This window comes from Ceratotherium simum, chromosome 4, assembly GCF_057802395.1.
Source record: "Ceratotherium simum simum isolate JZ-2026a chromosome 4, ASM5780239v1, whole genome shotgun sequence".
NCBI lineage: Eukaryota > Metazoa > Chordata > Mammalia > Perissodactyla > Rhinocerotidae > Ceratotherium > Ceratotherium simum.
The window spans coordinates 3,615,845-3,627,710 of record NC_141903.1 but is presented as its reverse complement, the minus strand read 5'-3'; the positions used below and the strand labels follow the sequence as shown (position 1 = coordinate 3,627,710).

General features: G+C 59.6%; 1 protein-coding gene across 2 annotated transcripts; it reads left to right on the top strand.

Annotated features, from left to right (window-relative positions):
• Window positions 1-1,948: 1,948 nt before the first annotated feature.
• Window positions 1,949-11,685, top strand: PRR7 (proline rich 7, synaptic). Of its 2 annotated transcripts, none has more exons than XM_004428460.3 (3): window positions 1,949-2,092; window positions 10,331-10,975; window positions 11,197-11,685. In XM_004428460.3, exons 2-3 carry the CDS (start codon window positions 10,573-10,575, stop codon window positions 11,592-11,594), a joined length of 801 nt encoding a protein of 266 aa, XP_004428517.1. In that variant the 5' UTR covers window positions 1,949-2,092; window positions 10,331-10,572; the 3' UTR covers window positions 11,595-11,685. The 2 variants fall into 2 exon arrangements, with proteins under 2 accessions (XP_004428517.1, XP_087285445.1); XM_087429319.1 differs by lacking the exon at window positions 1,949-2,092 and adding an exon at window positions 9,726-9,779.
• Window positions 11,686-11,866: the final 181 nt, after the last annotated feature.

The window sequence follows — 11,866 nt, the reverse complement described above, 5'->3', positions numbered from 1 at the left end:
GGGGCAGTTAGGATGCATGCAGAGGGCGGAGCCCAGCCCTGGGCAGCTGTGCAGGAGTGAGTGGGTGCCAGGTGGATGGGTAGGTCCCTGGAGTACACTGCCTGCGGGTGGGTCAGGACCTCCCACCAAGCTCCCCCTTGGGCTAGGGAGGCATTCAGGTAACTTTTTGGCTAGGGTTCAGCCCACCTTAAAGTTCACAGTGGACCGTTGGCAGAGGAAAGTCAGAATTCACTTCCAACGAGCCCTCCCTAAAGCTCACCTCTCCATCCAGCTCTATGGTAGGAACTGGGGATCCAGATGGAGATGAGGCCCCCACCAGCTTGGAGCTCAGTCTGGTAGGGAGGCAGAGGTGGGAATCCAGTGTGATCAGCACTGTGGCAGAGATGATTCTAGAGCTGGCGGGGCTGGGACTGCCACAGGGTTGGGGCTGGAGGTGGGGACCAGCACCAAGCAGGAGAGGCCCCTTGGCCACAAAAGTATCAGAGTTGGTGCCCTCCAGGACACAGGATTGGATGTTCCCGGGTGGAGGAGTCAGATGGATGGTGTATGACCTCTAGTGGTTTAGGATGGCTGAATGTGGGGTGGGGTAGGTGGGGGGTGGAAGGGTGGCTGGAACTGAGGTCAGTGAGACAGCCACACAGAACTTTGAAAGCTGTGCTAAGGATGTGGGGTCTCATCTGGAAGGCACAGGAGTCCCGGAAGGGTTTTAGCTGGTTGTGTTGGGGTGTCTGCCCAGCATGTACAAAAGTACCCCAAGTTTCCTTTGGTGAACCCCCCCACCCCACTCTCAATCCGTATGGTTTAGATAGAGCTGGCTTGCACCCACTGCATACATGCACACTACACATGGCATGTGTGTGACCCAGGTGGGGCTGCTAAGGATCTTTGGTTGCAAGTGACACAACTGTCCTCCAGCTAACTTAGAAAGTGTTAAAAGGATATGGGGGGAGCTGATAAACAGGAAGAACCAGAACTGGGGCAACTCCGGGTCTTAGTTGCAGAGCCCATTCTCATCAGGGCACAAACCCCAGGAGCAAGATGCTACAGCCATGTTTGTGTCTTTGCATCGTTGAGCCTGACTCCAAACTCAAGGAGTCCCAATGGGTGGGCTGGAAACCTGCCCACTGTGCATTCAAGGAGCAGGGCATTTGGGTTCACAGGTCGCCACAGTGATACCCATGGGATGCAATGATTTCCTGCGATGAAACAACCCAGTTAAGAAGCTGGTGGACAGCCAGATTCAGACTCAGGCTAGACAGTGGGGCCCTCACTAGAGCTCACCTCCATTCCCTGGGGATAAGCAGGGTGCATGGAGGCTGGGGCTATGGATCCAGCACTAGATTCTCCTCCCTGTACTACTACTTAGTAGGCAGGTGGTGATGTATGCTTGCTGGGGACACAGTGGGAGGGGCCGTGAGTTGGGAGGGAGGCCAAGTATTCCTGAGTTGGGGCTACATTGGGGTGCCTGCCTACTGGAACCCCTGCCCACTTTGTGTGTGCAGTGCCTGTCAGGATGTGGCCAGGGCCTGCACGCGTGTGTGCTCCCCGGATTGAGGGGTGTGTGTGTGTGTCAGGGTTCGCGACTTCGCCTGCTTAGCTGAGCATCCTGTGTGCCCCGGTTGAGGGGTATGTGTGTGTGTGTCAGGGTTCGCGACCTCGGCTGCGTGGCTGAGCATCCTGTGTGCCCCCGGGTCTGCCTGCGTGCGCCCGGCCCAGACAACCTATTGCCAGGAGCTGTGGGGCGTGGCGCGTACATTCCCTGTGCAGGATGAGCCCGGCGCCGAGTCTTCGGCGCGGCAGGTGGGCGCTAGGTCCTCCGCCTTTCGCTCCGTGGACGGCCTCCTTGGCAGCGAGTGGCGAAGGGTGGGGGCCCTCCGCCGGCTGCCGCGCGCGCGCACGCCGAGCTCGGTACGCGCCGTGTACGCGCCCGTGCGCGCGCCCCGCGCTCCATCCCAGCGCTCGGAGCCGCCTTCGCTGCCACAGTCAGCTCCCCGGGCCGCCGCCGCCTCCCCCACACCGGGGGCTCTGCCCGCGGGGCCCGAGCCGCTCGCCCCGAACCAGGAGGACGAGCTCGAGGAGGATGCCTGGGCCCGTAAGTACCGCGGCAGCGGCGGCGGGCCCGACAGGCCCGGAGCACGGGCGGAAGATGGTCCCGGGACTGAGCCCCTCCCCGCGGGCGGCTCCGCGTCCTGGCCCCGGGTCGCCGCCCCGGACCCCCGCCCCGGCCAGCCCCTCCCCCAGCCCACACCGGAGGGAGGAAGGGAGGGAGGGAGCGGGAGGGCGCCAGTGAGCGAGGGAGCCAGAGCGGGGCGCAAGCAGCCGCCGGTTCGCTTGGAAACGGTTGCCACAGCAACGGGGTTGCGCTCCCCGGCAACGCGGCTGCGGGGCGGTGACGCCCCCTCCCACCCCTCCCCCACCCCACGCAGGGCCGCAGCACGGGGGCGCAGCGGGAGGGGGGTGCGGCGACTTCCCCCTCGCAGGTCTGGATGTGCCTGCCTCCAGAGCCCGTCGAGGGTGGGGGTGGTGGACGAGCGGCCCCGTGGGCATGAACTGGCTCCCACGTGGCTGCAGTCGTCGCAGCAGGGCTCCTGGGGTGGCTGCAAACGTGGGGGCGGCCCAGCCGCTGGGCCTGCCCCGGGAGGAGTTGGCATGGAGGCTGGGTCCGGGATGTGTGTCCCGTCACTCCCCACCACCACTACCACCACCCACCTGCGAAATGGCTTGACCCGAATTGGGTGCCCCAGAGGCGATGTTCCTTACCAGGGGAGAGGAAAGAAGCTTGCATCCCTGCTCCTCGTGGCCAGGGCAGGTGCCAAACCGCGGCTTGGGCCGGCGGTGGGTCTCTGCTCCGCGTTCCAAGCCACGATTCTCGGGGGACGGGTGGGAGCAGCGTGGGCAGGAGCAGAGGAAAGGACATTGCTAACCCAGGGAAGCTGAAGCCCAGGCCAAATGGGAGTGCCCTGGCTCATTGTCTGGATCACAAGGGTCCCTTTCTTGTCTGAGCACAAAGCCCAGACTGTGCTGGGTGGCATGCAGGTTGGCCAGCAGGCAGGCCAGCGCCACATGGAGATGCCCTGTCCTCCAGGGGAGCTCCTCTGGGAGGAGAATGGCCGCTGAGTCAGAGGAAATGACCTCTGGCTTCCCTCCCAACCTCCCCTCAGTGGGCAGCATGCTGGGGAGAGAAATGGCCCTCCTGTCAGCTCTCCCAGGCCTGACTCAGCAGATGCCAGCCTGACCGCAGGCCTCAAACTCAATATCGCAGGGACCACAACCACCCTTGGGTTTCCTGTCCCATCCAGGGAGGTGTCCTGAGCACCAGAGGTGACCATTATCCCAGGCATTTGAGGCCTTGGCATAAGATGCCCTTAGATGGGTGGTGCCCAAGTGAGGTCTGAGTCTCCTTCCCCCAGGCAGGAGTGCCTTTGAAATTATTCACAGGCTCCTTTCATTCTGTTTCTGCTGTGTATGAAACCTATGTTAAGTGCTCTACATCCATTATCTCCTAATCCTTACAACCACTGTGCAAGGTAAGTTTATTATCCCCATTTTAGAGATGAAGACTCGGAGGCTCAGGGAGGTAAAGTGAATTGCCCAAGGTCACACAACCAGTAAGTGGTGGGCTAGGTTTCCAGTGCAGGTTTTTCTGCTGGCACAGCCCCTCTCTGCCTGCTACACACCATCTCTCGTGACCCAGGAAGAACAGAACTATAGAGCTTTCTAGAGGAGTGTTCTTTTTTTTTTTTTTTTTGTGAGGAAGACCAGCCCTGAGCTAACATCTATTGCCAATCCTCCTCCTTTTTTTCCCCCTTTTTTCTCCCCAAAGCCCCAGTAGACAGTTGTCATAGTTGCACATCCTTTTAGTTGCTGTATGTGGGCCGCCGCCTCAGCATGGCCTGACAAGCGGTGCGTCGGTGCGCGCACAGGATCTGAACCCGGGCCACCAGTAGCGGAGCGCGTGCACTTAACCGCTAAGCCACCGGGCCAGACCCTAGATTAGCGTTCTTAACCTTCTTTCACGTTCCTATGAATGTGAGGAAATTCCCTGTCTTTTGGGCCTTGGTACACTTTTCCTTCTTCCAATAAAATCAGCAAGATCCTTGTTCCTCCAGATGCTCTGTAGGACTGTGCTGCTGCTGGGCTGGCTGCCTCCCCCTCCATTTTCTCTAGGGGGGATACTGAGCAGTGAGGGCTGCTTCAGTTGCCTAGAAAACCCCTGAGGCCCAGTCCTTCATTTGTGGGACTGATAGCCTGATCATTTGTGGGCTCTGTAGTCTGATCAGCTTGCAGCCCTGGCTGTGGGAGAAGGAATTTAGCAAAGATGGGTCCATGCAGTGCTGGCCCCTGGGGGTGCTCAGGCTAGCTCAGGGGTTGGAAACCCAAATGCTTCTAGGTCCCAGAGGGCAATGGAATGAGTGAGGTGGGCCAAGGAGTTACTTGGCTGTAGTCTGTGTCGCCATGTGACAATATAGACTTGGTATGACCAGATTGTCCAGTTTTCAATATGAGCCATAAATCCAAGCTTATGTAAAAATTCCTGAGTTTTGAATGTTGGCAACTAATTAGAATATTTTTAAAAATTGCTTGTGGGCCAACAAAACACATTCATGAACTGTGTCCGCCTGAGAGTCACAAGCTGAGCCCTCTGGTCCACAGGGAAGTGATGGTGGGTTTTGCTGGACCACCTCAGGTTTGTGTGATGTAGCGCCAGGGGCTGGTTTCCACGTTTGAGCCTCTTGAGACTGCAAGGTGCTGGTATTAGTTTGTCACGTGCAGCATGTACGCTGGTCTTGAATTCTTTTCACATCCCTCAGCAGTTTTGCTCTGCCCTTGGCGCTGGCAGGCAGACCTCATCATTCCTGTGTGAAGACACTTCAGCTCAGGCACAGGACTAGACGGGATGGGGTCACATAGCCGATCAGGGCAGAAGTAGGATTTGAAACCAGGGCCCCCGCTTCAGTGCTCTACGTGTTACACCAGGCTACCCCTCAGAAGAGGGTATCATCATCTACCCCCTCACCCCCGAGATGTGGCCACCTCCTTTGGAGAGACAGATCTGAGGACAGTAGACACTGACCCAAGTAAGGCCTCTCTGCCCACAGGCCCTGAGGCCCCAGTCTCGGTAGTCCTGTTTACAGTTTCCAAGCCCTGGGTTCCTGGCCCAGTTCTAGGGTTGGGTCACAGAGATGCTACCTGCAGGCAAGGGTGCCAAGCTGGTACCTCAGCCTAGCTGGAAATGAGGCTCTGGCCAGCTCCATGCCCCGCTGACTGTGGCAGCTGGGACAATTCCTGTCATCTCTCTCTGGCCTCAGTTCATCTGTCTTGGTGTGGGAGGAGTGTAAAAGTGTCATCAGTGCCTCCTTGAAATGTCCTTCCTGCCAGGACAGCAGGCTTTACAGTCACCTGGGCTTCACAACCACCTGGCTGTGTGGGCCTGCGCTGGTGCCAGCTCCCTGTCTGTAGAGTGGTGATGGCAGCACCACCTCCTGGGTGCCCCGAGATGACAAGTGTAAAGAGGCTAGCAGTGGGCCTGGCACGTGCAGGGCACGCAGTCACCTTCTTCTTCCACCCCACCCTCGCTCCACACGTCACACTCCTCCCTCCCTCCTCTGTCCCCTGGTCTGAGTCCCTGTCCCTTCACTTGACCATCAGCATTCAGGGCTTCACCTTGTGACTCAGAGCCCCTGCTGCCTGGGGTTCCCTCTGTCTACTCCAGAGCCCCTGGCACGTGGCCCCGTGTAGTCTTTTACTTTTATTCACACAGCTATATGGATCCTCAGCTCATTTACAAACTACCTCGCGAGGGCCGTGAGCTGGGTGACAGCTTCTCTCTCAGTGACATGTTGGTGAATGGCTGACATTTCTTAGGAATGAATTGGATACAGACCTAGCTCTTGAGGTGTTAGCTGTCCTACAGCTAAAAGACCAAACAGATAACTGGACACCTCCAGTTACTCCTTCAACAAGTGGTGTTTGACCCGCTGTGTGCCAGATGATCAAAACAGATGCAGCCTCTGGTGTTGCACACAGGCCACCATGGAGCCCTGTGAGTGATGTCATTGGGCTTCTCCAGCCCTGGGGGTGAGGTGGCTCAGGGCTGACTTGTCCAGGGAAGTGACAGGGGAGGCCATGAGACTGAGTAGCGAGCACAGGGTGAGAGCAGCAAGGTTGTGTTGCAGGCCTGGGGCCGGGAGAAAGCAGAGTTCTCAGCAGTGCAGGATGGAAAGCGGCTGGCTGCAGAGGGACCGGGCGCCAAAAGATGAGGCTGAAGAGGTCTGGCAGGAGCTCCTCCTGGAAGCCCTGATCTAGGTCAGTGGTTCTCAAAGTGTGCTCCCTGGACCAGCAGCACCAGCAGCTGCTGGGAATTTGTTAGAAGTGCAAACTCTCAGGCCCCACCCCAGACCTACTGAAGCAAGCACTGGGAGCAGAGCCCAGCACTCTGCATCCTAACAAGCCCTCCACATGCTCGCTCCAGATTGAGGGGTGCCCATTGAGACTGGGTTAAAGAGCTGGGCTGTCTCCTGAGGCGGTGGGGAGTCGCCGCAGGGTTCAGACAGGAGAGGGCCTGGGGGAAATGGGCAACGTGGAGAGTGGGTGGATGGGCAGGAGCACTGCACAGGAGAGAGAGCACTGGCAAGCATGGGAACAGGGGCCCAGGTGAGGGACAGCAGTGGCCTGCCAAGGCAGTGGCATGGGGACCAAAAGTGGACAGATGAAGGCACCCTGCACTGAGGGTAGAAACAACAGGATTGGAGGATAGAGTGAATGGTGGGCCCTTTGCTGAGATAAAGGACCCAGTAGCAGATCTTGGGGGTCTAAGGTTGGGGTGCTGGGGTTCTTCATGCTAGAGGAGCAATGTGGTGGGTGCCCGTGGTGGTGCACCAGGCCCTAGAATAAGAGATCTCTGTGATGCTGGGTGTCATTAATGTCTTTGAGCCAAGTGTTCTCATTTGTCAGTGGAAAGAATGCTCACCTAGTTCATAGCATGACTGTGAGAACTGTCTGTGGTGTCCAGCCCTTGGGCAGGGAGCACCCTGGTGACACACACATCTGTGCATCCCCAGCTCTGAAGCCAACATCAGCGCTAATATTTGTTGGGGCATCTCCAAGCCCTTTGCATGGATCAGCTCAACCTTCATCACAGTCACTGAAGAGGAAACTGAGGCATCATGGAGGTTAAGAAACTCACCCCCCGGTCTCACTTTCATCCCCCTGTGTGCTCCCAGTGAGTGTGTGGCCTAAGAAAGCCATACAAAGTGATATGCTCACAGACTCTACAAATAAATCCAGATGGAATCCTAAAAAATGTTCAAATAACCCACACGAAGCTAAGAAAAGAGAAAGAGGAAACAAACAGAAAATAAATCATAAAATGGCAGACTGAAGCATGAGTCCATCCGCAGGCAGCGCTCCTGGCACACAGGTGGTGCTGGACAAGTAGCAGGTACTTGCTGTGAACAGTCTGGAGGCGATGGGGAAGGTGAGTGGCTGTGAGCAAGAGGCTGCAGGCAGGGTCTGCGTCTGAAGGGCTCCCCAGACAGGCAGCAGCATGCACAGAGGTGTGGAGGGGTAAAAGGACAGCTCTTCGGGGAGGTTTTCAGAAGCTTGGCGTGGTCAGGAAAAGCATTTGGAAAGGTCTGAATGACTCTCTTAACGTTTATGTATTGAGCCCCTACTGTGGGTTAGGTGATAATGTACGGAGGACACCTGGGGGCCAGACATAGGGCGGGAGGGAGACCTCAGGCAGATTCCTGCCCTCTGGGCCTGCTGGAGCACCACTGCGTGAAGCAACACACATACACACACACACCACTCAAACTGCCCCCCCCCACTCAAACTGGGCGCTAGAGCCATTGTGTGTGTGTGTGTTGGGGGGGGAGGGGGGCGGGTCAGAGGACCAGCTTAGCTGTGAGTCGTCAGGCAAGAGACTGCCTCTCTCAGACCCACAATGATCTGTAAAATGCAGCAATGTTTCCTGCCTCCTGGCTGAGGGGGACAGTAGCAGCCAGTGGAGCTTGGGTGTGCCCTGCCCCACTCTGCTGTAGTGCCCAGCTAGCTGCGCTGGGCTCCTGAGGGCAAGGACCATGTTCTCTGTGCCTTGTTAACCCTGGAGCTGCCATCCCATTGCTTCTCCACCCTGTAGCCTTTTCCCCTCTTGAGCTAAGGGCTGGCGGCCAGAAGCACTAGGCCTTGGTGGGAAGGAACGGGAAGGCACATTTTGGCCACACGCTAGCCAGTCTTCCCAGTGTCCCCACAGCTGCCAAGTCCTCATGTACTGAGTCCTCACATGCACTGGGCTTTTCATTTACATCTCACTTGTCACTTAGAGGCAAGTGTTTTAACACAGACTTTGGATTCAGAATCCGCCTAAATCCTAGCTCTCTCCTTATTAGCTGTGTGACCGGGTCAAGTCATTTTCCTCTCTGAGCCTGTCTCATCTATCAAACGGGCATGACCCCCAGGGAGAAGGTGGTGTTGAAGATCATGTAAGATTCTGCATGGAAAGGGCCTAGAACAAGGCCTGACATGCAGTAGATGGTCCTTGGCGGGTATTTCTATTTCTAATTCAGCTAAACTCCATCACCTCCAGCCCCAGAAGTACTTTTTCTGACCCGGAGCTGTTCCTGCCCTGCAGGCCAAGGGGCCTCCTAGTTAGTGCCAGTTTCCTCAGAGCATTCCTGAAAATTTCTGTGGGCTTGGGAAAAGGAGAACAACAGATTTAATTAACTCCCAGTGACTGGCAGCATCGTGTTTTTATCTGGGCTGCGTCGCCATGGCAGCGTCATGGCAGGGTTGTGGAGGGGGCGGGTGGAGCTATTGTTCCTGCCATTGTCTGTTCTGGAACGCAGGCCTACAAAAAGGGGACTGGCACGGGCACCAAGTGGCACATGGCACAAGGCAGCCAAGGAATCAGACAGGAGCCATCTGGGGAGAAGTGTCAGGTGGCCTGTGGCCTCCCTTCCCCCCAGCTTGCTGCCAGACCAGTCAGAAACAGGGTTGATATGGAGCCCCAGCTTGGGGCTCAGGCCCCATGTGCCCCACCCCACGAGCTGACTGTGTGTGTGCCTTGGGCATGCTGAGGAGAGGGGGGCCCATGGGGCTCCTGGAAGAGGCCTACAAAATAGCTCAAGCAGCAACACTCTCCCACCCCAGGCTAGGGTTTTGTGGTCAGGCTTGGGTTCAAATTACGGCACTGCCACCTACCATCTACACGGTTAATTGCTTCCCCCCTTCCTTATGGGTAAAATAGGAATCATTTCAGTTACCCCAAAGGGTTTTATGTGAAAGCCCCCGAGTATAAGGCATTCAAGAAGGGCTCATTTCTATTCTGCGGGGGTGGTGAACAGTCGCCTGCCACCCATCACTCCACAGTCAAGACTCCCTCCTACATACCTCTTAGGAAGCAAGGTTCCTCTCTCAACCCTGGCTGTGGAGAGGTGGTGGTGGAACTAGAGGTGCCCATCTGGAGTGATGCGCGACCAGGTGGTACTGAAGACAGCTACTTTTCCTCCCCTCTGCACAGAGGGAAAGGAATTGGGGGAAGGGACACAGTGGCCTGGAGCTAGAAGGGCAGGGCCAAATGGGGCTGCGCATGAGTAGACGGGGGAAGCAGAGACCGAGTTGCATCCGGCGCGCGGAGGCACCTAGAGGAAAGAGAGAGGCAACGGCATATGCCCGGCGGCGCGTTCGGCGCAGACAAAGGGAGGCTGGTAGCGTGCGGTAGCAGTCGGAACCACCCGCCCAAGCCCTCCTGCGAGAGCAGCGACGACCGGGAGGCCGCGGTGTGGGCCGGGATGTTCCATGCTTTGGGCAACCAGGGATGGGGGCGGGTACAAGACCTAGAGCGCCAGGGGCTGCCGGGCGTATGCACAGGGCTGAAGCTGGGCGCCAGTGGGCTGCTTGTGGGACTCGAGGAGGTGGACCACCCTTTCCCTCCGCAAGGCAGTCGCACCGAGAATCCTCTTCAGCATCCTGGGGGCTTGCCCACGGGCCTCTGAAACCCTTTCCGAGCTGGGGGTACCCTGTTCCCCGGGGAAGCGGGTGGAGAATCTCCCGTGCGCAGAGGTCGAGACCGGCCTTCGCGCGCCCCCTACTGGCCCGCCTGGAGTCCCCTCGGCTTAGCGGCGGCGGCCGGGTCTCAGATCTGGGAAAACCCTACCGGGGAAACCTCGAGGCGTGACGTAATCCCTCTCGGTGACGTCACCGGGACCCTGGGGAGTGTGGGGGTTCCCGCAGAGGAGACTTCCCCCGGACTGCGCAGGGCACGGGCGCGGGCCGGGAAGTCGTCGGGAGGCGCAGCGCGCCTTCACCGCGCCCGGTGTCTGTCCCACAGGTCCCGCGCGGCCCCGGGTGAGGCCCGCCCGCGCGCCCGCCGGCGCCATGGGAAGGAGCGGGCGCGGCTGCTGCTGCCCCCCGCCGGCGCGCGCACGACTTGAGCCCCGCCACGGGCAGCTCCCGGCCGCGGGCCCCCGAGTGACGCTGGCGGCACCTGGGAGCGTGGCGCGGGCCCGGAGCCACGTAGAGGAGCCCAGTGTCCAGTGAAGCAGCCAAGGATCCGCCGCCCGCGCCGCCGCCATGGTTATGTCCCAGGGCACCTACACGTTCCTTACGTGCTTCGCCGGTTTCTGGCTCATCTGGGGTCTCATCGTCCTACTCTGCTGCTTCTGCAGCTTCCTGCGCCGCCGCCTCAAACGGCGCCAGGAGGAGCGACTGCGTGAGCAGAACCTGCGCGCACTCGAGCTGGAGCCCCTGGAGCTCGAGGGCAGCCTGGCCGGGAGCCCCCCGGGCTTGGCGCCACCGCCACCACCGCACCGCGGCCGCCTTGAGGCGCCGGCGCACGCGCATCAGCACGTGCACCCGCTCCTGCACGGGCCCGCGCAGCCGCACGCACACGCGCACGCACATCACCACGCGCTTCCGCACCCGCCGCCACCGCACCTCTCCGTGCCGCCGCGGCCCTGGAGCTACCCGCGCCAAGGTAAGTACCGACTTCCGCCACGGGCGACCCGCGCCACCGGGGTGGGCGGGGCCTCGGCAAGGGGGCGGGCTCCTGCTTTCCCGCGAGGCTTGCACTGGACAGCCTCACCGAGAACCTAGGAGGAGGGAGCAGGCTGGGTCTGGGGTAGGCGGCTGGCCCAGGCCTCTGCGGAAGGCTGCGGACAGGTGACCTCACGCCCTCGGACCGCTTCTACTCCGCAGCGGAATCGGACATGTCCAAGCCACCGTGCTACGAAGAGGCGGTGCTGATGGCCGAGCCGCCGCCACCCTACAGCGAGGTGCTCACGGACACGCGCGGCCTCTACCGCAAGATCGTCACGCCCTTTCTGAGCCGCCGTGACAGCGCCGAGAAACAGGAGCAGCCGCCGCCCAGCTACAAGCCACTCTTCCTGGACCGGGGCTACACTTCGGCGCTGCACCTGCCTAGCGCCCCGCGGCCCGCGCCACCCTGCTCTGCGCTCTGCCTGCAGGCGGACCGCGGCCGCCGGGTCTTCCCCAGCTGGACCGACTCGGAGCTCAGCAGCCGCGAGCCGCTGGAGCACGGAGCTTGGCGCCTGCCGGTCTCCATCCCCTTGTTCGGTAGGACTACAGCCGTATAGAGGGGCGCCTGGCATCCCGGGCCCCACCCGCGGACTCTTGGCCTGGCCTGACTGCGGGGCTTTTTAAATGCTTCCCTTGGACTGCGGGGGGGCGGGGGGGGATTGGGGACGGGGCGGGAGGGCGGGCTTTCTTACCCCGTTTGTTACATTTTGAGGATAATAAAGGTGTGTGATCTGGTTTGGTATAAGCGGAGGGGACACCCGCTGCTTGCGCCCAAGGTTCTGGTGGCCAGGTGTGCCCAGGCCTTGGCGGGACAAAACCTGAATGCGCC